The sequence below is a fragment of the Gymnodraco acuticeps genome, unplaced genomic scaffold, assembly GCF_902827175.1.
Source record: "Gymnodraco acuticeps unplaced genomic scaffold, fGymAcu1.1, whole genome shotgun sequence".
NCBI classification, from domain to species: domain Eukaryota; kingdom Metazoa; phylum Chordata; class Actinopteri; order Perciformes; family Bathydraconidae; genus Gymnodraco; species Gymnodraco acuticeps.
The window spans coordinates 2658592-2684252 of record NW_022990341.1 but is presented as its reverse complement, the minus strand read 5'-3'; the positions used below and the strand labels follow the sequence as shown (position 1 = coordinate 2684252).

Genomic DNA, 25661 nt, shown 5'->3' with positions numbered 1-25661 from the left:
CAGTCTCAGTGGCAAGTTGTAAAACAATAACTAATGCAACTATATATCCTGATTAAGATAAGATACATCTTTATTGATCCCATAAGAGGATTATGGTTATTGCAGCAGCATAAAGACAACCTTAGTACTGATAAATAAAGAAGGTATTACAATTAAATTAAATACAAAAGCAGTGTCAAGCTGCAGCTGATTCATATGAATGCAGCTCAGAAGCCAGCCTGATTAAAGTAACATGATATGGACATGGACAAATCTGAAATGAAAGGTACTGCAGCACAGGAAAGGCAGATTACATGCAAATAAATCAGACAAATTATGCTCGAATTACAGTGGGATGATTAGTGATTAAAATGATCCAACAATGATTAAAGACGTGAGGTGACGTTCCTAGTATCACTGGATTGTTTTTCTTCTACAACAAACACACAGCAGGATTCATTTTATTGCAAATGAAACACATGTTTGAAGTGCATACACTGTTTAAAATGGCTGCTCGTCTTGTTTTCTAATGAGAGGTATGTTATTTAGTTGAGTTACGTAAGCCTCAAACCACACTTTTACACAGTCACTGGTTAGAGCAGAATTTGTTTCCTACCACTTGTCATTTCTGAAGCTGTAAGAGACACACACACACACACACACACACACACACACACACACACACACACACACACAGTTGTATAAGACCTGCGTACATTGCACCTGTACCTGATATCTTATGGCTGTTCTGCAGTAGCAGCTGAGCGAGGACATGATTTAATAACACAGCTTTGATTTGACATGTCCTCTCAGTGGTGTGGCTGTTTGCTGATATGAGTTGTTTGTTTTCTGCCTGTTTTATCGGTTTATAATGAAAACTAATTGTGTGTGTGTGTGTGTGTGTGTGTGTGTGTGTGTGTGTGTGTGTGTGTGTGTGTGTGTGTGTGTGTGTGTGTGTGTGTGTGTGTGTGTGTGTGTGTGTGTGTGTGTGTGTGTGTGTGTGTGTGTGTGTGTGTGTGTGTGTGTGTGTGTGTGTGTGTGTGTGTGTGTGTGTGTGTGTGTGTGTGTGTGTGTGTGGTGTGTGTGTGTGTGTGTGTGTGTGTGTGTGTGTGTGTGTGTGTGTGTGTGTGTGTGTGTGTGTGTGTGTGTGGTGTGTGTGTGTGTGTGTGTGTGTGTGTCAGGAGAAAAGTAATGTGCAGTACAGAGGCAAACCGCAGAAGGAGGTTTCTTCAGCAAACATCAAATCAAAGTAAGTCTTCTTACTGAAATACAAGCCTTATGGATATGTATACCAATATTCCATCTCAGTATTATGCAACGCTCCAAATAAGAATGATACGAGACATTGCTTTGTAATCAGCTTTCATTTAACTGTAAATATATTACGGTTTAGATTTTTGTGTTTCTATTATTTGTATTGATTTATTTTGTTCCTTTTATTTTTTATTCCTGTTTATTTTCTTCTTGTTTATTTGTTGTGATGTACCTATATTCTATGTAAAAATAAGATTTAATATTCTAAGCAACGTACATCCTTTAATGAAATACAGATCAATTCTGTGGTCAAATCCAGCTTCTTTCAGCTAAGACTTTTAGCAAAGGTCAAGCCTTTCCTTTCTTTTAATGACTTTGAGAAAGTAATACATTGTTTTATATCCACTAAACTGGATTACGGCAATGCCCTGTATATTGGAGTAACCAAGGCTTCCCTGTCACGCCTACAGCTGGTCCAGAATGCAAGGACAGGCAGGCGTGAACATATTACGCCTGTACTCGCCTCGTTACATTGGCTACCAGTCTGTTTTAGAATCCAATTTAAAATGTTACTGTTCGCATACAAAGCCCTAAACGGTTTAGCCCCACCGTACCTGGCAGATCTTTTAAAACCATACACACCCACATGGTCACTGAGGTCTGCTGACAGACTCCTTCTGGTAGTCCCAAAATCGAGGCTAAAGCAGCGGGGAGACAGAGCCTTTGCTGTTGCAGCTCCAAAATTATGGAACGAATTACCCCTCCAGGTTAGGCTTGCTCCAACTCTCGTTTAAAAACCCACTTCTTTTCCCTGGCTTTTACAGGCCAGGTATGACACTCGTGCTTTTAAATTTGGGTTTTTATCTTACTAGTGTTTTGTATCGTTTTTACATCATGTAGGAGAGTTTTTCAGTCAGTGGCTTCTGATCTGGTTTCATTGTAGTGTTGTCACGATACCAACATTTTGGTTTCGATACTGATACCAAGTCAATAATTGCGATTCCGATTCTTTTTTGATACTTTTCTTAAAAAAAGGTAAAGTCTTAAATGTAATTGTGCTTTATTTCACACCATAACCATAACACAAACTTTGAAACAATGAGAACAATAAATAAAATAAATGACAAGAATTCGTATTAAATAAAATTAAAACATGTCTCACAGACAGGCCTCGTGGTGTCCGTAGGCTTGCCCTTACTGTCAGAGATATAGCTAAAATACTTCCAAATTTCGCTTCTGGCGTCTTTTTTGTCAACAAGCCGAGGCGCAGCGGCAGTTGCACTCCCACTCGCAGCCATGCTTCTCGTTTTCTCACATGCTCTGGCAGCTAGCACGTGCACGAGAGAGGGGAGGGACTTAGAGCGTGCTTGAGAGGGGAGGGACTTAGAGCGTGCTTGAGAGGGGCGGGACTGCAGGCACGGCTGCAGTGCAGGGAGTGGAAGCAGAGCGCTGAACACACACGGCTCTAGTAAAACGGCGCTTTCTCACCGGAGTACTTTTCCCCGTCATTCTTAAAGTACCGATACTAATGAAACGGAGGAATCGTAACGTTTTTAACGGCAGGGTATCGCGGTACCTTTCAAGTATCGGTACACCGTGCAACACTATTTCATTGTCTCGTGTTTTACATTTGTTTCATGTCCTGTCTGTTTTTATGTATTTATGCTATGTTTTTATACAGTTGTTGATGTACAGCACTTTGTTCAACTCTGTTGTTTTTAAATGTGCTATAGAAATAAAATGGATTGGATTGGAAATAAGCAGATAAATAAAAGTGTTAAATAAAAAGTATTATGGGCATCTCTGATAACATTAACGCTTGGTCACAAGTAGAGGTAAAGTGTTTACAAAAAAGGAAACTCATGCTGTAGCCATCCAGTTTTTTTATTTAATTTTGTGTAACTTTATAAGGTTAACAGGAAATAAAGAAAATACGGTAACACTTTATATTAAGGTACACAAATTAACCATCAACTAGTTTAACATTGCATATTAGCAGTATATTGGCTTTAGTAGTCATAATAAAACACTTATTAATGCCTTATTCTACATGACCATATTCTACAAGTAATAAGCCATTAGTTGAGAGTTTTTCCTCAATAACCCTCTAATTAGTGCTTATTTGTTGCAAGTAAGGAACTTATTGTACATGAGTTTTAGTATTAATATGCGCTGCCCAATATGGGCCTAATAAGGCAGTAGTACCACAAGAATAGTAATTATACCATAATAACACTTCACAAATATGATTATTCTTATGGAACAAGACATGAAACTACAAGTGTTAATTAAGTCTAAACAACTCAAAATTAGCTATTTCTATCTCAGAATATGTTCCCTATTCTAAAGTGAAGTCTTGTTCATAACCAATCAGCTAGTAGTTTGACTCTAATTGACCAGAACAGGTTCCCTATTCTAAAGTTGCCTCCTCTTCACACTAAGTAAATACATTATAGCACACAACTACTGAAATGAACCTCAACAGTACATGAACAAAGTAGGCACACGTTGAAATATCTGTTTGATTATTGAACCACTAAAGAGAGGTTCAGACACATCCCAAAACATGTCAAGTTTCTCCAAGGCTGAGAACACACATGCAGCCTGTACTTTTGAATAAAAACTGATTTTTAACAGAGTTTATGTATTTGTGATCATACTGTGTGACCTGCTTGTATGTTCTTACACAATAGGTGTACTGTTCTCTCTCTGTGTTGTCTCAGTGTGAACATAGATTAAACAGCCAGCCAAACTCTTTTGAGAGCCAGGGAATGAGCAGCCATGCTCCTTTATTGACTTATTTGCAGTCCAGTGACATTCAAACGGAGTGAAACTATACAAAAAGAAGTTACAAGGCACTTCATGATCTCATACATGCAAGTGTAACATACACAGATTAACACATAGGACCGCTAAGTGTAAACAAGGTAAATATAGCTAATGCTAGCTGTACAATAAGCATGTATACAATCTAGTTTGACTAACGCTAGCATGTATGCTAACGCTACCGTGTATGCTAACGCTAGCGCGAATGCTAACGCATTTTCTCATTGAGTTTAAACATCTCCACATGTCATCACATAAACACAATACATGTTACTAATCCTTACAGTGTAAGTGTAAGGCTCACACTTACAGTTATTGTTTTCTGACGGACTTGACCCTTTTACTCTTCAGGCTGCATAGGGGAAATTAGTGGCAGTGTACTCATGGATGTCTACTGGTCTACTGCCATTCTATTCAGTTCACGTTCTCCTACTTCCTCTACCCGGTTTTCTGTCTAACCTTCAGTATACATTTTACAGGTCAATATCACCTTGCTATTGGTAGCTGAACTGTCAATACCCCAACACATATTATAAGATATAAATACCTAATTTTGAGTTATTCAGACACAATTAACACTTTAGTTTCATGTCTTGTTCCATAACAATAGATCATATTTGTTAAGTGTGTTATTATGGGAGAATTACTATTCTACTACTGCCTTATTAGGCCCATATTGAGCAACGCATATTAAGACCAAAACTGATGTACAACAACTTCCTTACTTGCAATAAATAAGCACTAATTAGAGGGTTATTGAGGAAAAACTCTCAACTAATGGCTTATTACTTGTCAAATATGGTCATGTAGAATAAGGCATTAATTACTGTTTTATAATGACTAATAAAGAGCCAATATACTGCTAATATGCATGTTAATTAACAACTAGTTGATGGTGAATGTGTGTACCTTAATACAAAGTGTTACCAACAATTGTTATTTGGAATAATGACTTAAATGTTATCAACTCAGCTAAATACATATCAACAAAACTATTAGAACAGACAAAACTAAACTTGTGGATCTACTGCGATGTCATTCTTATGGAGAATCTTTGACATATTACCTATCATTGACAATTTTTTAAAAATACGTCTAGCTTGTTTAGCTACATTTTGTCGGCTTACAGTACCAGTCAAAAGTTTGGATACAACTTCTCATTCAAAGGTTTTTATTTATTTTAATTATTATAAAGTGTTACCGAAAATACACATAAGAAAAAAGGATAGTAATGCATGTTGTGTTAATATCATTTTGCCAGATCACTCTGATTGGTCCTCATAGGAGTCGCTACTTCCACAGAAAGTAGTTCCGGTGAAAACTGAAATATTTGTTTATAATCATAATGCGTGGTGATTTGCCTGAACTGACCCTTTTAATAAACCCAGCGTCCAATAACTTTAAGGATCGGTATGTTAATATTCTGATGTGTGAAGTAAGCAATATTATATGTCCGGTTTTCATAACGCTGCCTCTTGGACAACGTGCGTGCGCGTGTGCGTGTGTGTAGAACTGAGACTGGGTTAATACTTTATAAAATAATCATTTAAATTCCTACACAGCCTTTCTCACACTGCAGGGAGGCTTGTGTGTGTTTGTGCTGTGTGGGGGGCGTAATGGAAAATTCTCATGATGTATTTGCTGCCTCCCTTCTCCTCGTCTCCTCTAACTTCCTCTCCCCCTCTTGCTTTTCCTTTTTTCCTCTCCCTCAGTATTCACACGTCAGAGAGCCAGCAGGAATTTTTCAGGATGCTGGATGAAAAGATTGAGAAGGTGAGGGACGTGTGTGTGACACTGTGTGTGTGTGTGTGTGACTGTGTGTGTGTATTTGGGTTGGCAGAAGCCAGGGTTACAGGGGCTCAGGGCGTTTAAAGAAACAGCTGTGTTTTGACATTTAAAGAGACAGGCTGTACAACAACATCCATTACTCCTCATTGTCACACTGTTTCGCTCCACATGTGGGGGGGGGGGGGCATAGCTGCAGTGATGAGCACTTACTACCCTTACTCTGCCACTTGAATCACTCCTGTTGTCTCTGACTGTAGATGAGGTAGCAGAGTGAAATTAAACTGAGTAATGGCTGGATTCAGCTTTGAAGTGATGCAGTTAATTTTCCAACACTGGCTGAAAATAAATCAGTGTTTTCTGCAGTGGTGGGAGCAAAAAACTAAATTATTTTAACCCTTTTTAAGAAAGATAACAGTCACCTTTTGCAGATGTGGTTGTGTTGGAAAATATAACTTTAGTAGCAAAAAGATGCTCTAGCTAGCACACTGCTCTTGCTCAGCATACACATTTGAAAGATTTCTGTCTCTCTCATCTCATCAATAGCTTTTTACACAATTCTTACAACATCAAAGGTTTTAGGTTTCACACTCTGAATGCACAGATGTGGGACAATGTTTCATTTATCGGGTCTCAATAGCGATATGTGTACAATCTCACACATTATCTTCTACATATAAGATTTTTTTTGCAAGAATATGGAAAGAAATGGACAAAAAAAAAACTATTAATCATCTGATAATAGTCCTTGCAGCATTCATCATTGTGTAATCAACTTGTATCTTAAGTGTTCCATAGGTAGGTATATCAAATTCCAATAGCTGTCAGGTAAATGAATTAGAGTAAACATTTGAATTCTATTTTAATTGGAAATTGAGTAAATTAAATATATAAAACAACATGAAATGTAAATAAGTAACTTAACAATTTGGGAACATGCTTTTTTGGAAAATATACTTAGTTTCCTCCCTCCACTGATTTTCAGCATAACACTGCCTTGGTTTTAAAGCAGTTCATTTAGCTCTTCATCATGATGGAAGAAACAAAAAAACACACCTGTCGGCACTTAACGGCAATTTCCTCTTCCAGTAGCTGCAAATAGACAAGGGGTTTGTTCAAAAGTGACTTGAGTAACAGGTGCGTCGGCGTTTGCTGCATGCAGATGTGTCAGAACGAGACATTTAAAGTAGGTTATTTCTGAGGAAACTTAAGAAGAGCACATTAGAGTAAAAAAAACATTACAATTATGCACATCTAATTTTCTCTCCCTCTTTTTTGCAGGGGCAGGACTTCTGTTCGGTGGAGAAGGAGGAAAATGGGACATAGCAAAGAGGGCCCCCAAGGTCCACCCCAACAGAGCCTCCCAGTGTGTGTGTGTGATATATATGTGTGCCTGCGAGAGTTGAATCAGTGGTTAACCAATGGGGCGCTGATATGATGGGACAAAGTATGTGTTGGTTAAGCATGTGTGTTTTTGGATGTATGGCAAAGATAGTATTTTAATGGAAAGTGAAAGAGTGGGGAATAAATGTGAGAAAGAGAAAGAGAGATATATGGATACTGGAAGACTTTTCCGGAGAGTCTACAGCCCTCCTCAGACATTCAGGCCCCCAACAGATGGATGAAAGGTGAAGATGGAGGACGATGTGACAGGAAGAGTAATTTCCACAAGCAGGACAAGAGAATCCCTCTATCTGACCCTTCGTATCTGTCCGTCTGTACCCCCGTGGTTCGATCCTGAACATTTAACTCCTGCAAACGGACAAAGGTACTCCCAAAATGGAAGCCCAGAGAGGACAAATGTCTTTGGTGGGTGCGTACTGAACTGAGAGACTCACAAGTGAAGAGGAGAGGAAGCGCTGGCAGGAAAAGATGGCAAAGGCAGAGGAGTTACGTAACACCGCCGGGATCCATACTGAACTTTTACGGCCTGCCTACTTCCAGCCAGGCCGGCCATGAGGGACTGAGAGAATGGATGAGGGCGTCTGAGGGATGAAAGAGTGAAAAAGCGATATTTTAATAAGAAAGAGTAGGGAGCGAGCAGATGAATTGCAAACTCAAAACTCCTCCTGCCTTCTAAAGTCAAGGACCTTTTTTTTGTTTTTAGACAAACTTTTTTTAATTCTGTTTCGCAGCCACTTTTTCAATTTTTTGTTTCTTTTTCTGATGATGTTTTCTCCTGTTGGTCTTACTCTTGGCTTCCTTCGTAGTGCATCATCATCATCATCATCATCATCATCATCATCATCATCATCATCATCATCATTATCATCCTCCTCACTACAGCAGGCAGACTGAAGCTGTGTTAATTCAGAGCATCTGAACATCCTCCTCCATGAACCATAACAGTGAAGATCCTAGGGTGAAACACATATACAAACATTGATTTTTGTATTGTACATATCGTAGCACACTCATTCCAACACATCTCAGTATGTACATACAAACCACACACATTATTGTATAATTTCACCAGCAGACGCTCGTGTGTGTGTGAAGATTTCCTGTAAAGCTCTATTTCTGCTTTGATTCAGTGTTCACACACACACCCCAGGCTGAGCTCGAGAGGAGGATCGCTGTGTAGAAACATCCCATTTTTTGTTGTCTTCATCTTTACCGGATTCTTCCTGTTATTATTTTGGATACTTTTTTTCTATTAAAAATAAAAACAAAGAAGCTCTTAACGTGTGTGTGTGTGTGTGTGTGTGTGTGTGTGTGTGTGTGTGTGTGTGTGTGTGTGTGTGTGTGTGTGTGTGTGTGTGTGTGTGTGTGTGTGTGTGTGTGTGTGTGTGTGTGTGTGTGTGTGTGTGTGTGTGTGTGTGTGTGTGTGTGTGTGGGTGTGTGGTAATGCAGCAATGCAGCGGCGTCATGCTGAGCAGTGTTCATCGAGTGGCGCCGAAGGACTGTTTAAATGCATGTTAAATGCCCAGCATTCTGCGCCACTCTATGACGTAGTATACTTGAAATAGTTGCTCTGCAGCATGTGTACTCCATGGTGTACTCACGATTGAGAAACGGCCACTCTTCTTGTGGTCATGCAGCCCAGAGCCATGGAGTCACCAACACTGCGTCACGCCACCTGCTGGCACAACTCAGTACTGCAGTCTGGCTGCAATAAGGTACATTTCACCCATGATTGAATGCCAGATGTATCATGAAATGTGAGCCAGGGGGATATTAGTATTTATATTTTTTATGACAAGGTTCAACTTACAAACATAAATGAAATCAAGCTCTATGTATTCAGCCTAAATGATATATTCTTATGCCAGTTAAGCATCTTTCAATTTATGTTTGTTCTTCTTAGACATGATAGGTTAACACAAATTGCTGGTTAAGTTGAATGACTTTGTGTCCGCTCTACTGGTGCTTTTTTTTCATTTAATCGTTTATTTGAACCGGGACAGTGCACATTAATGAACCTTTTAAATGTAAATGAGCCGGATTTTAGCTTTGAGCTCATTTCCATCCGTAGTCCCGTACTTCTTATACTGGTATGTTTTAATATTATTTATATTGTTACTTGTATTGTACTGCAGCTGTTGCTTGTGGACAAATGGCTATTTTGGCTACAAGCAACAGCTATTCAGCAGAATTTAAGTCTCACTTTAAACTGTAATAGTTCTGAAACAAACAAATGGTAACTGCACAAACCAATACATTAATATTAACAATTGATTTAAAATTCTTATGTTAATGGTGTGACTTTATTGACAATTCTGAGATTTAAAACCCTAATGTACAGCTATATGGATGGATCTTTAAAGCATCTTTCAGCTTGTTGTTTTGGTTTTTATGGCTACAATTTTTTTTGTTTTGTTGCAAAAAGAGAACACCTGATAAAACATAACCTGCACTTCCTGCTCAGCTCCAAACAGCAGAACAAGTTACTGACTACCTGGGGAACATGGTGCAGTGCTACGGCCAGATAATTCCCTTAGGAGTTGGTGAAGACCAAAACAGTCATGTTGGTGAAGACCAAAACAGTCATGTCATGTGATCACAAAACATGACTCCAAATTAATGTTAATGTTGCTCTGTATCAGTTAGATGTTTAAATAGTCATTATAAATTCAAATATAAAGTATTTGCATAGGCTACATATTTGCCTTACAGTATGAGATATGACGAAAGAAATTCTACGCCAATGTTATCCCTGCACATAGACACTGTGTTAGTAATACTTAATTATTTTATGGCGCTTTATAAAAGTGTACATGCATGGATATCAATACTGAGATTTATATAGAAATCATAAAACAACTTCCTCAATGATTTTATTACAGGCACTCATTAAAACTCATTCTGGTGAAATAAATAAAAGTTGCATTCCATCATCTTAAAGTAGGACACAGGTCATTTATCCTTGTGTTGACTATTTAAGTGAAATACAAATGTGATAACTGAGCAGCGTTTCTTCAGAAATGACTGTATGATGTGTAGTCTATAAACCCCACGGTGCTGGATCGATATCGGCCTCTGGGCTCGGCCTGATGTGGGAGTGGACGGCGTAATGCGTGAGTGACCGTGGTTAAGTTGATTACAACACCATGAAAGGATCACTCAGTAGTTTCTGTAATAGCTGCACCCTGTCTCTCTCGCTACCACTTTATATACACACACACACACACACACACACACACACACACACACACACACACTCTTTCACCTTGCATGACTCGCTTGCATTGGCACATCAGGTTACAATCAGCAGCAGAGTTAAATACTCCCTGTTGGCTAGTGCTCACAGCAAGGCTCCCAATACAGAGAAATAAATGTGCTGGAGGCAAACAGAAATAGTGAGGGGAGGGGAGAGAGGGGTGGGCGAAGTAAGAGTGAGAATATTAAGAGGAGGGAGCTGAAAATGTGGGAGGGAGGGAGACAGCGGGGACTAGACGGATGTTGCCCGTTAACCTCAGAGAGCAATACAGGCAAGAAAACGTTCTTTCCACCCTGACGTAAGCACCAATAAAGAGCCCAACCCTCCCTGCTTTGAGAGAGTGAAATACTGCCCAAAGTGTGAGAGTCCTTATTAGGGTACAACGTGTTCTTGGCTGTTATTGTGATTTAAGTCCAAACCCTAAATACATCTGAGCCAAATCCAACAGAAAATGTGAAAATGATGAAAAGTTCTGCAGTTTGCTCGACATTAATGAGAATATTAGGGCTGTGTTTGCAGCTTTAGCAGCTTCTGAAACATTGATAACTTGGATTGAGTTGTTGTCTAGTCTTAATCCGTGTATTACAACACCTGTCAATCATGTTGGGAGTGATGGCAGGTTACTGAGTTTTGAAGGGAAGGCCCTTATGTTTGTGTTTGGAAACAGATTTGGCCATTTGGCAATGACGCCTTGTGGGCTTGCATTAGGGATGCACAGCCACACCTCAAAAGCTTAAAGTGAAGATGAGAGAAAAGAGTTTGAGGTTGTAAAACATACATTTTATGACTTTTTATGGTGATTTTTCCCCACATTTTACCTTTTAGCCCCCATTGTTATTTGATTTGACTACTGTCTTAAATCTTTGTGGTAAACAAACTTTATTTCTAAGATGAGGAAACATTACAATTGATTTTTCAGTTGATAGTCAGTGAATAAGCCTAAGCTAAGGATGTGACTGTAGTCCAACTATTCTAAACTGTCCAGACCACTGTGGTTTTATTTGTTCAGTTATTTTTTGTTGTTTCCTACAGTTTTACACATTATTTGGAATGTTTTTTTACGAGTTAACACGGAGTAAGAAAAGTAAGAGAGAAAGGGCTCAAAAAGAGTTAACTACATCCCACATCCAAGTTGTTTGCAAAATATGTGCAGTAAGAGAGAACTTCACAAATGTATTGGCAGTAAAATGTCACTGGCTGGTGATGCAGCAGAAAAAAACAAAATGTGTTAATGTTTTAAATGTAGTTAGAACCGTACGATGAGATACTCTAATTTTGCATTGTCTTATCATGTCGGAATGTTTTTGAAAATCAATAAGGACAACTATTTAAGACATGAAACAAGGAAACAGGAATTTAAGATAACATTACATTCACTGAAGAGATTATTTTGAAAGCCCTCTAAAATATGTTTGATCTGGGATTTAACTCGGTACTTAATTTTAAGGTTGAATGGTGCCCAAAAGAGTGCTTGTGTCATGGGACCCTTTATCTCTGGTTTCATATTAGCTGTTGAGGACATTCAAGGACACTTCTTCGAGATTGGAAGGGTTGTTAAATGAGTCTTTCACTTTAGTTTCAAATTGACTGTAATTATATGTTTTTACAATGCCCATGTAGGGAGTGAGTCAACTCAGAGGGGAAAAGGGATGGATCCCTGCCTGGACGCCCAGCAGGTCTTAAGCTTTGTGTCTTCAAATCCTTCCAGCAGTTCCTCGCTGCCTAACACCTACTGTGGAGTGAACTACCTCCATTAGCTCTAAACACATTCATTTGGAAAAGTGGCACCACCAGCCGTGTTGCTCACGCTAACGCTCGGTGTGGAAAAGTATATTCCCATCCATGTACAGTAAAATATTCCAATGTCTCTTGTGTCTCTCTCCACTCTCTGCTGCTCTCCATCCATTTGTATGGAAAGCCTCTCCATGCAGATCCACTCTGGATTACCTTGGCAGAGAAGCAACACACACCAGGGGGGGGTCTGAGGCTTTAGGAAGGTAGCATTGAATGCATTTGCATTCATGCCACATCCACCAGAACTGACCTACTTTAGTCCCAGGAATTGTTCAGTGTAAACCAGTGGCGTAGCCACCATAGGGCCAGGGTGGGCCCAGACCCACCCAGTTTACTCATTGGCCCACCCTGAGAAAGCTTTGGTGTCATTTAAAAACATTTTTTTTTAATTTTATTATTATTATAAAAAAATATATTCACCCATTGAGAATATCCAAGAATTCAAAGTGAAATTCAAGTGAACAAATATCGAGTTTAATTAATGTTGTATGTGCTTTGTCCTCTGAACCGAACTCATTTACGGTAAAAAAACAAAAAACTGATTGTTGGTTCAGGCGCGCGCCATAATAACGTGAGAGAGGCAAAATAAATGATGGCTCAAAGTTCACTAATGACATTTTTTTGTTTTTTAAAAGCCAGACTCCAAGAAGAGCTCCCACTGCCCTAGCAGCGATCTATACGATCATTTTCTGATAACTATGAAATAGCCTCGCCTCCCTCTCCCCACGTCTCCCTCTCCCCACCTCTCCTGCTGCTGGGCTGTCAGAAGAAAACAATGTTAACGGAAACTCTGCCGCACGGTTCCCTCGTCCCTTGGAAGAGGCGGAGAGGTGGGTGTTTTTCATCTGCTGGTGGACAGTCCGGAGAGATATACACAGGGTTGGGTTGTAACGGAATACATGTAACGGCGTTACGTAATCAGAATACAAAAATCAAGTGTATTCAGCTGGCGTTACATTTGAAAAACGAGTAATCTGATTACAGTTACTCTCGTAAACCTGAAGTGAATACATTTTGGAATACTTATTGGAATTATTGGTGGATTATTTCCTCACAAAATGTAATATTCATTACCGGCAGAACTGTGTGCACACTGCACAGCATTGCAGCATGTCTGTGAGCGAGAGAGAGAGATGCAACGTGTCTGTGAGGCCCCGCCCCCGCACGCAGATGAGAGAGAGAGATCTCTTTTAAAATATATTGAAAGTTAGAAACGGAGATGGTTAGATAAAATATGCAAGATAACGTTTATGTAGCATTTCTTTATTGTCGAAATGATGACATTTCTAACGGGATAAAATCAAAGTGAATGGCCTGCTGCTGAATGCATGGGACAAGTGACTGAAAAAAGTTTTTAAAGTTATTACATCGTTTCAGATAATAATAATAAATGATAATTCATTCTATTTAGGGGCGCCTTTCAAAGCACCCAAGGACACCTTACAATTTATAACATATTCTAAGTAGGGCCGGGACTTTAACGCGTTAATTAAGATTAATTAATTACACAAAAATTAACGCATTTTAATCGCACTTATTTTTGCACCGCGGAACGTTTCTCACTGGATGAGTTTCAGGCGTACCAATTATACTGGAGCACCAACTAACGTTCATGACTTCAGACAACAACAAACCACAGTGAACAACAGTGGGAAATGTTGTTTTAAAAAACGGACGGATGGAAGCGTCGATAAGAGCACGGTTGTGTGCAAATTATGCAAAAAGGAATTCGCATATCACCGCAGCACATCAAGCCTCAAGTATCACCTCAATGCAAAAACATATAGCAGCTAGCGTGGAAGTTAGCCTCTTTTATCGCGTTCACACCAAAAAGAGCAGGTACTAAAATTAGTTCATGAGAACCTTTTTACCCCCACGAAAGTCCCTGCTAGAGAGCAGAGAGCTGCTAGAGAGCAGGGACTTTCGTACGGCTCTCTTGTGAGAAAAGAGCTATATTTCTGATTGGCTGGGCGGATTGCAAACCACGCCCCGTAAAACTCCCAAAAAGTTTTGTGAAGCCGCCATTTTATTATCCTCGTATTAGCATTAGCATTAGCCCAGCGCAGAAACGCAGAGAGACTAACTTATGGCAACACAAAATAAAACATGGGAGCGGTGGAGATGAGGAGGTGTCGGCGTTCTGGCGATTTACTCGGAAGGCTTCAGTAGAAGCTGCTGGGACTCCCAGCAGCTTCTACTGAAGCCAGTCCCCAACTCCGGGGACTTCCGGCCGGGGACTTTGGGTGGTTTGCGGCCTGCCAGTAAACCCAAAGCAGAAGAAGAAGAAGTGACGTCAGCGGCTTCATTTGTTCTCATGAACTAAGTTCTCATGAACCTTTGTGGGAAAAGTACTGCGGTGTGAATGCGCCTAATGGTATACTAAAATCCATGTGAAAAAAATTGCTTCTCACTGTTCTCAGGTCAAATATTTATATGTGATTAAAAATGCGATTAATTTCGATTAATTAATTACAAAGCCTCTAATTAATTAGATTAATTTTTTTAATCGAGTCCCGGCCCTAATTCTAAGGAAAGATTTTAAGACAGTACAAAGAATGCAGTCCGGGTGATGTTTTTTATGTGTGGTGCAGATGAGAGAGCTGTCCAGAATGACACCAAGATGTTGTGTTTGTGCTCTTGATAAGCCATTAAAACAGTAAAATACGTGTCTCCTGTTCACCAAAACATACCCATCTGTTATGGAAAAATAAAGTATTCCAAAAGTATTCTAAAAATAATCTGCCACCGGTACCGGCAAGGATTGTTGTTAGCTTCTGATGTGCAGAAGGAAAATCTGGCCCACCCTATTTTTTACAGGCCCACCCTAAAGTACATTTCTGCCTACGCTACTGGTGTAAACACACCAGATTTAATATATGAAGACTTACGCAACCGCCTGGATGCATCTTCTTCATGTCAAGAGCACAATTTGAAGATATTGGACATAAGTCGTGAATATTCTGTGACCCCCAGTGTCTTGAAATGGATAGCCCGAGAGCCTGATGCGTTATGGTTCTGCACTCTTATTATTTTTTACTGCAGTCTGCCAAATTCGCATTAGCTGAGCAAGCAGAAAGTGCCTGGAGCAAACCTGGTGACTGAGGAGGTCGTAGCACGGCAGCAGTGTGAGGAGAAGTTCAGCTTCTCAATCATCTGACCAGCATGAGAGGTTTCCTCTCACACTGTCTGGAGCCAAGTTCCAATAGGACAATGTGTACGTATGTTCGTGTGTGAGAGAAGAGAGAGATAAAGGATAAATCAAGAGCACCATCTGCTGGCTTGGCCTTTTCCATGACGTTGACAAAAATGGCCAGTACGGTCCCTCAGAGACGCTATCTATGATCTATAGGGATGTACTTCACCCTGACTGCCATGAAGGACTCATAAAGACACACACACACACACACACACACACACACACACACACACACACACACACACACACACACACACACACACACACACACACACACACACACACACACACACACAAATTCACCTCCTGATATCACTTGTTCCCTCCAAGCCTCACCAGACTGCTGAACTAGTTGTTTTTGGTACACTTGTAATATCTCATAATTGAAAATGTGTAAAGGATTATTATTGACAAAAGAGCATTGTATAGGCATCATTTTAATCTCTTATGCAATGTATCAGTAGAATCAAAACAATATATTAGGAAAATAATCTGAGTATACATAGGTACGTTAAAAATAATGTACAAAGAGAGTTGGAAATATAAATACAAATCAAGTTCCCTCAATAAGTTAGTATTTTTAAAGGATTCAGTAAATTGCCATCACAAAGATATACAAACATAAGAAGCGCCTTTTTAAAATTATATTTAGTGAGCAGATATATTTGTTTTTGTACTTAAACTCTTATTTAATCCAGCCACAGATTGGGTTGTGCATGTCTGTTCATATATCTTTTTTAAAACCTCTTGATCTCATCATTTGTCATTTTTTGTATCAACCTTATGAGAAGTGCTACATCCCTAGCCTTCTAAATGTGTTCATGCTAACTCTTACAAAAGATACAACATGTGGTATATCTTTTTCCAGGATCTTTCTGTAAGAATTTCTTTCCATTTACTGAACGTAGCTATGAAGGATTTACCCTGCTATTTAAATCGTAGCTATGCTTTCCTTGCAACCACAGCTGAACAAACCAAAAGCTTGGCAGTCTTTAAAACGTACATTTATCCCAAACATAACTTTGAAGAAAGAAAGTTTCAGCTTTGCGTTATCGGTCATCCATAGTTTAGTTGCAGAGACACTAATGGCTGCATGTCAAGTACGTAACCACAATTACAAAGCAGATGTTTTGCTATGACAGAAGAGGGAGTGCTCGAGCCGTTTGAATAAGAATGAAAATATTTAGTTCACAGCCACCGTGTTGAAGCCTGACACTGGGCCAACAGGGTGAGGCTGTTTTTGAGAACTGAAAGTGCAGTGACTAACACGGGGGGTTAAGTTTGAGTTTTAGATTAGTCATTTATTTATATGCATTTTATTTAAATGTCAGTATGAAAGCTAAACTTCTAGAGTCCTGTTTGAACGAGAAGCAAATAAGCAAATGACAACACAGACAGTCAGCTGTGGAGTGTTGAAGATCCTGAGCTCTTTGTTTAAAACAACTGTGTGCAGGAATAAAATCATGAGTGCGGGTTTGAAAATGTCAGTTTTTTTGTGAGTTTTCAGGTCAAGAGGTCAAAAAGGAGAGTTGACCTGAGACGTCAAGTAATCGAGAAGGGATACATAGTTAAGTCGCCAAAGTTACAGGTATAATTCACTCACATTAGCAACCATTTTGTATTCCAATACAGCTCTATAGGTGGGGGGTTGCGAGTACATTGTGTGTATGTTTCATAACATTCATCTACTGAGACCAATTTTTGCAGATGGTCAATGAGCAAAATGACATTCGCAAATGACAAATAAGTTACTAGATAAAACTAGCAAGAGTGGATCAAAAAAGAATGCTTTCTTATTTGTTCTGATGTTAGAATGTAGCTTCTTTCTGATTGATGTTAAATGTATATGTTTATATTTACTGTCGGATAGATAATGTAAACTGACACAGGTTATCAATTTGCAGAATGTCCTATTTGTGGTGTCTTCCTTCATGTTTTTTTCTACACATCTTAACCGTCTTGTGGAAGACACTAGAGGGAGCTGATGGTTTACTCTGACTCTCTCTGCCTGTCTCTCATCCATAGTGAGTAGAGCATCAACAACAGAGAACACAGAGCACTCTCATTACCTCAATGAAGAAGGAAAACATTACCAAGTGGCAGAGATCCTAGTTAAATAAACAGAGCGGAGTCGAGACAGTGACAGAAGTAAGCTGGCTTTACCCGTCTGTCTGTTCTGTGACTGCACTGTAATTTAAAAAGGTTACTAAAGGGTTACGGTAATCATATAAGAACACACAGCATAATGCTATGATAGCATTGGGAGCATGGATGCCAATTTGTTGGGCTGGAGGTATATATTTGTGGATAGTTTTCTATATACTTTACACAGTACAGCACATTAACAACAAACTTCAGATTTTCTCTGGAGGATTGGAAAGTGTTTTGGTGCCATGTTGGTTAAATGATGTCATGATGTTTTGGATTGGAGAAAGCTCTTCTGCCATGCACTGCTATATTTAATGTTTTCGTGCCATGCTTGTCCAGTGTTTAATGCAAACTACAATTACATTTACAGTTTGTTTTTACGGAGATACTGTTGATGTTATCAGTACATTTCTGGACAAATCCCTCTTATTTTCCATCTGCAAAGTGGAAGGTGAATTGTATCACTTGGGTTAGTTGCAATCCAGACTAATTCTCCATATTTAAGATTTGCTGGTGCCCTTTTTTGCTGTCATCTCAAACAACAGTCAAAATGTCATGAAGTTAAATGCATCTCCCAAAAAACAACTTATTTTAGTACGAATAATAATACCGATACTGTCCTGTGAAAAGCATGCACAACTTTTCATGAGCACTGAAAACAAAAAGCTAAACCATTTTCTGTGGACCGTGATGAACACTCTACTTGTGTAAACTGTTTTTGTGGAAAATTATAAAGTGCAACTCTCCCATAAGTGTTATATAATATGATGTCACTTGCACTACAACACCTTATTGTAACCCACCCCTAATAAGAAGTATACACATTTAATAAATGGGTTAATCCCTTTATTTATGTAGTTTCCCACAACCAAACTCGTCCTCTGAAGCATCCATAACTGAATGATGATATATAACAAGGTATTTAATATGTTGCATCAATCGAAACTTTAAAATGACCTTATACCTGATTATAACTTATTTGAAAGGTGATTAAGAATACATTATATATGTATAGATAGATGATAAGAAAATAGTTTTAAAGATCCCATGTCATGGCCATTTCTACTGATCATAATTCCATTGTTGAGGTCTACTAAAATAGATTTATACTGTGCAATTTTCCAAACTCACATTGGTTTCTCATACAGCATCTCTGTAAAGTATGTGTTTTCACCGGTATTCACTCTCTGTCCTAAATGCCCTGTGAGCCCAGTGTGCTCTGATTGGTCTCTGGCTGGAGGCTCATTGCTGCTCGCAGCCTGTCTGCTCTGCTGTGCTGATCAGACAGACAGGCTTCCGTGTCTGCGACTGCGATACACAGAGAACAAGCGAAACTCATCCTGAGCACACACAAACACTCACAGGCAGCCGAAGTAAAAACAATAAGTGTGGCTTGATATTGAGTAAGAAAAAGGTTTATATAACGCTGTGAGCATGGGTCTGCGGAGAGCATTTCTCCGCGATCCCAACTTAGTAGTCCGAAACCCGTTTACCCATTTAAACAGTCGGCTTGTTTGTTTTAAACATCATAAATACACAAACAACAATGAATATTACATTACATTGCATTTAGCTGACACTTTTATCCAAAGCGACTTACAATAAGTACATTCGACCAGGAAGACACAACCTTGAAGAAAACAGAATCATATAAGTACATATGAATACTTACAGGTTGTGTACCCGAATCTCTCGCTGGTCCAAACAAAGTAGGAACAGTATCGTTCTTCAGTGCCCTACGATGTACATATCTGGCATGAATCGCTGAAAGGTTTGGGAAGCTTTGTTTCGTGAAAGGCTGGCAGAGGGTGTGGCCATAGCTCTGGGCGTGGCTACTGGGTATCCCTACGTCACGATACCCAGGAAGAAAATGAGAAATCTCCAACGAGGCGTTTTGGGGAGGTATTTTCGGTGTTACGGCCCGTCCACACTACAGCTTCAAAAAAAGCTTGGAGCTGGGCGTGTCTGAAACTTGGGGATTTTATTCGAGCAACGCGACCAACAACCAATCACATGAATCTCCCGCCCCCGACATACAAAGCAAAAAAAACCCGGGGATTTTATGCGAGCAATATATATATATATAAACTCCCCAAACAGGTGAAAACCTACCAGTTTCACCCACTGTCTCTGCCACCTCCCTCCATGACTGGTTCTTCCGGTTTGTATCCCAGTAGGTGAAGAGGGTCTGGTCATACAAAACCGGGTGATTTGCTACGGCGATAATTAGTTTCTCCTCCATCTTTTTTTGAAATATAGAAATGAACGGTGGGATATCTCTCCCAGCTTAGACGCGGTTTGATTGGCTAGGGCTTGAGCTGTCAGATTTTCAGAAACGGGATTTGATTGGCTGGCGCTGGCGGCGTCTCCGGCGTCAGAAGTTGAACATTGTTCGACTTCTGACGCCGGAGACGGACCGCTATGCTACCCACAATTCAATTCGGCGAAAAGCGAGGCAACGTGACGTCACCCCATTCAAAGTGAATGGGCAGACGCGTTGGAAACTGTTTTTGAAGCTGTCGACGCTGTAGTGTGGACGCAGCGTTAGAGTTGTACTCCCTGCAGGGTGTACTTTGAGGGTTTTTGACTCTGCAGACCGTTTACATGCATAAAAACCTTCATAACACACAAGGGGACGGGTAATAACCGGAAAAGCATGACATGGGACCTTTTTAAGGTACGTTTTTCCTCTTTTTATAATGTCAAATATATATACGGTAATTTTCCAACAGTTTCAACTTACTATTCTGTTGATTAACTTCTATACAAAGACATAAAGTGCAGCTTTGTGTGTGAAGTTTGTTTTCAGAGGAGGTGATTTCATGACCTCCACACCTCTGCAGCATCCCAACAGAGGCTGTCAGTGGAAAGTGGTAAAGAGACACTTAGAAATAAGGTGGGGAAACACACAGGCATCATGGGTAATGATCTGGAACATGGTGTACTTCTCCTTTAGTTGACAAATGTAAATGAGAAATGTTTACGCATTTTATTATTTGCTGGAGTAAGATGTTGGCTCGAAGCTTCCCACAAACCGCAGCAGTATCCTCCAGCAGGGTGTGGGGAGAAGGTGGGCGTAAGGGGTAAAAGAGGTAGAAAACCCTCCACCCAGCCTATTCCTCTCTCCCCATCCCACTGTGCTCTCACTCCCTCCCTCCCTCATTCACTCACACTCCTCTCCCTCTCAGTCTCAGGGCTCCAGGTCGGAGGACTCACGGAGGAATCTGGAAGCGAAGATGCGGGCGGTCGTGGCCGGGGGAGTCGCTGTGCTGTGCGCGCTGCTGGTCGCGGTGCTGCCCGGCTGTGTGTCCGAGCTGATGACGGTGGTGCAGGAGCCGCTCAGAGTCGAGTCTTCCCTGCTGAAGCCAAAGGTTATGATCGCCATTGTGGCTCGCAACGCGGCGCACAGCCTGCCACATTACTTGGGCTGCATCGAGAGGCTGGAGTACCCGAAGGAGCGCATAGCGATCTGGTGAGTGACGCACAGGGATGCAGTAGTGGGAATATGTTAATGGGGTTTACCTAATTACTGTCCGACTGTTCTAGTAAAACTTTGTGGTGCTAAGATTTCTGCAAGTTTGTACACTTTTTAAAGTAGTCTCATTTAGAGGTGGAAGATGTACTAAGATATGTATGGGATTAGTTTTGTTTCATAAAGATACATGTAAAGCAACACTTTCTCAGAATCAAGCAAAACTAAGAGTTTAAGAGAAAAACAACTGAGCCAAGCAAAATAAATGTAATTTCAAAAATAAAACTATAAGTTGCAAACAAATCATTTGTGTAATCATGTAAACTATAAATATGTTTTCATTGTTTTAACATATCTTTTTGTTTGCAGTTCTCTTTGCTTCTTTCTCAATGATCAGACTTTTGGCTGCAGCTCTTCTCGTTTGCACTCCCTCATTTTTTGTTTTCGATTTTGACACAAACGTCCCAGGTGGGTGGGACTTTCAGGGGTGCGTCCCCATTGGCTCAGTTTTTGAGTGACAGCCCACTACACCACAGAACATACAGTGCAACTCATGCACCGCAGCTGCACTGTACAATCGCTGGAGAACTGGGCTGTCACTCAAAAACGCACCCCTGAAAGTCCCGCCCACCTGGGACGTTTGTGTCAGAATTGAAAACAAAAAATGAATTCAAAAGGTTTTCTTTGTGTATGTGCGTGTCTGTGTGTGTGTGTGTGTGTGTATATGTTTGTGTGTGTGTGTCTCTGTGTGTGTGTGTGTGTCTGTGTGTATGTGTTTGTATGTGTGTATATCTGTGTGTGTCTGTGTGTATGTGTGTGTGTTTGTATGTCTCTGTGTGTGTGGGTGTGTGTCTGTGTTTGTATGTGTGTGTGTATATCTGTGTGTATGTATGTGTTTGTATGTCTCTGTGTGTGTGTGTGTGTGTGTGTGTGTGTGTGTGTGTGTGTGTGTGTGTGTGTGTGTGTGTGTGTGTGTGTGTGTGTGTGTGTGTGTGTGTGTGTGTGTGTGTGTGTGTGGTGTGTGTGTGTGTGTGTGTGTGTGTGTGTGTGTGTGTGTGTGTGTGTGTGTGTGTGTGTGTGTGTGTGTGTGTGTGTGTGTGTGTGTGTGTGTGTGTGTGTGTGTGTGTGTGTGTGTGTGTGTGTGTGTGTGTGTGTAGTGTGTGTGTGTGTGTGTGTGTGTGTGTGTGTGTGTGTGTGTGTGTGTGTGTGTGTGTGTGTGTGTGTGTGTGTGTGTGTGGTGTGTGTGTGTGTGTGTGTGTGTGTGTGTGTGTGTGTGTGTGTGTGTGTGTGTGTGTGATGTGTGGTGTGTGTGTGTGTGCTACACCCTAACCCTCTCTTGACCTTCACTGTCAGACGGAATAGCCCTAACAGCCTGATCGTGTCCCTTCTGCCCATAACATGTTTTGGGTCCATTTCCTGTAAATATCAGTAGAGGTAAAAACATTGATTAGGTTTATCATTTTACAGCTGAGCACATTTGCACACTTGTATGATATTGCCTGGAAAAAAGTGGTCAAGTGGCACAGTGTTGCCCTGAGGCAACGAACAAAAAAAACATAGTTTTAGCTAATTAATAAATACATAATAAGTCTTTAAACAATCAAATATACTTCTTTACGTATTCATATGAGCACATGCATGTATTTTTTATTTTAAGTTGTGTACATTTCTAATATGTTAAAAAGTTAAATGTATCTTACCAAGTGGTGGCCCTGAGTCCCCTGCAGTTTTGCTTGCAGAAAGGACTGCTCCACCCCCAGACAAAATGCCACACCCATATAATTCCCTCATTTTATTGGACACCAGCATGTCAGGTGACATTGTGTATATTTAAAAAAATATATATATTTAGAGGTGAAAAAAGTGGTCTGTTGCCTGAGGGCAACATTATGCCATAGAGCAGTGTTTCTCAAACTTTTTCATACCAAGGACCACTTAACCAATAAAAAAACACTCGAGGACCACCTAACTCCACAAATATCCAAAAACACATCGTTTTTTACAAATCGCCTGAAAATGGTACCAACAAGTGGCAACATGTGTGGTGAAGGTGTTTATCTGGGCTATATCATGCAATTGAAAGTGAAACTTAAGCTTGCTCCATTGCGGAGATATTCCCGCGAGAGTGCGAAAAACTTAAATTACTTAATTAATTTCAAATGTGAAATGTTACCAATATACTCACGGACCACTAGGGGGCTCTCACGGACCACCAGTGGTCCGCGGACCACACTTTGAGAAGCACTGCGAGGGTTGGTATACTGCAGCGTAGCTTGTGAATTTACTCCAGGTTTAACTAAAGTCTGACTAAAGTGTTGTTTATATTTCACATCATTAATCCAAATGTGCAAAGTAACTAAAGATATTACATAAATGTAGTGGAGTAAAAGTACACGATTTAGCTCTGAATTGTAGTGGGGTAGAAGTACAAACTAGCAATAATGTAATGACTCGAGTAAAGTACAAGTCCCTCAAAAGTGTATAGTACAGTCCTTGAATAAATGTACAACATTTGCATAGTTTCTGGACAGGTTTCAGAGTGCAGAGCACAGTGATCTTCAGTGCAGCGTGCAGTAGCCTAATAGAAAGAAGCGTGTGTCCGCGTTAATTATAATAACATATTGTCACTATTAGCTGTTGCTGCGTTTTACGATACATCCTACCTCGCGTGTCTGCAGCTTCAAAATTGCACACTGTGGCAGAAGATGAAAGGGCTGCTGTGCCTGTTGGCTTAACCCTTAATCACGGTTCCCCCCGCCTGATTCAGCACTTACCTGCGGAAACTGGGCCTTTAAAACAGCAGGTATGAAAGGAGGGAGGGGGGGGGTGGAGGGGGGGTTCACCCCAGGTAGGGTCCTATAGTTTGTTTGGTCTCATATGAGCAGACTGAGATATAATATGAAGTTAAGAGGCTACCTGCAGGTGAATGGATGAAAGGAGACATTGAGCTGGTCTGACAGCAGGATTGGGGGGTGTGTGAGAGTTCTGGGAAGTCATGCGTAAAATATGTGTTTACGGTCTGCATGAGGGCTATGCAGGCTGATGAGAATCAAAAATAAGTCTGACTCAAAGCAGCTTCATTATCAAAGTTCAGATTTGAAGAATGCAAGATGTAAAATTCCCAAGCATCTCCGGCGGATGATGTTTTCAACGTTCTGGAGACCCTGTTGCTTTCCAGCTGGCATTCTTGTGCTTCATTTCCCACCCTTTCCTTTCCTTAATGTCTTGCTTATGTTTGCACAACAACTGTCTGCTCCTAATTTTGGGGACCCTTACCAAAATCACCCACACATGCTCACTGGAGAAATTCAATCCAGAGGTGGGGCGTTCTCTGTGGAGAAAAGTGGCTTCTTAAGGTGGTTTAACTTTTAGAGGAAGAGCCCATCAGTTATGAGACTTATCTCCCCACCCTGCAGTCCAGCCCAGAAATAAAATAAAATAAAAACACACTGTACATCTAAAGCACATCAATCAGGGTATTTTTTTGTTTTAATTGCAAAGTATCCAAGGCAGAGACATTTATCATGGACACATAAACACACACATAAGGCCTCAGTCATCAGCCTCTGACACCACACTGTTATACTCAGGCAATTAATTTTATTTCAGCAGCCACGTCAAAGCCTATATACTTTCCACTACTGTGGCCCAACTGTTATAAAGTATTCCGATGTTTACATAAGAGTTTATAACGCATTATGCTTCCAATGCAGTAAGATTATTAGTGAACACTTATGAGCCTTTCTGCACACGAAGAACATAGAGTGTGAAGTATGAGGGTCTTTCAAGAAAGCTTTTAATGATCAGATTAAACTAAGAACTACTTAATTGTGGCGCTGTTTGTGGCTCTGATGGCAGCTGTACATCGGTAGAAAATAAAGAAATACTTAATACATCTTAAGCAATGTAACAGTGAGGATTTTTCTCAGCATGAAAAACTTTATTGGCATTTTGTGTCTAAATGTGTTAAGAAAATTACACATTTAACTCAACATGACTCCCGCAGTTCTTTAGCTCTTTGTTTCTTTTTGTCAACATCATTCATTTATCACCCAACACGCAAAGCTGAACCACCCAATTAATGCCAAATTGTAATTCAACTCTCTTTAAATCCACATTACAGCATTTTGGTGATTTACAGAGCACTAACTACAGTTTAAAAACCCACGCGTTGTCTAAAGAGAGGTAGTAAAGGGGTTAAAGTGGACCTATCATGCTATATTTGAAATATATTGTAGGGCCATACCTATATAAAACATGTCTGTGAAGTTTTTTATTCAAAATACCAAACAGATCATGCATTTTAGCCATGCCTCATTTCGCTCTATTTGCTCTTTTCCAGCCCTGTCTTTGCGAGGGCTGATTCTGCTTTTGTGGCAGACTACAGCGCCACCTACAGGCCTGGCATATGTACTACAGCGTCTCCAGCGCTTTCGAGCGGTCTCTCATTCCCCTGATAGGTGGAGAGATGCCCATATGGGCGGAGCACCCCTTTTCTGACGTCAGAAAAATTCAAATAATAATCAGCTCCATTGCAGCCCCGTTTT

General features: G+C 40.3%; 2 protein-coding genes across 2 annotated transcripts in view; both read left to right on the top strand.

Annotated features, from left to right (window-relative positions):
- Positions 1 to 8528, top strand: part of zgc:92140 (uncharacterized protein LOC447854 homolog) — a 38833-nt gene extending 30305 nt beyond the window's left edge. The window contains exons 4-6 of the mRNA XM_034223593.1: positions 1161 to 1228; positions 5772 to 5832; positions 7126 to 8528. Of these exons, the coding sequence (XP_034079484.1) occupies positions 1161 to 1228; positions 5772 to 5832; positions 7126 to 7170 (174 nt within the window). The 3' untranslated portion in view covers positions 7171 to 8528. The remainder of the gene's footprint in view (positions 1 to 1160; positions 1229 to 5771; positions 5833 to 7125) is intronic.
- A 12350-nt stretch (positions 8529 to 20878) lies between these two features.
- The window catches only part of colgalt2 (collagen beta(1-O)galactosyltransferase 2), a 30810-nt gene continuing 26027 nt past the window's right edge, over positions 20879 to 25661 (top strand). Inside the window, 1 exon segment of the mRNA XM_034223632.1 lies at positions 20879 to 21114. Within this exon segment, the coding sequence (XP_034079523.1) occupies positions 20879 to 21114 (236 nt within the window).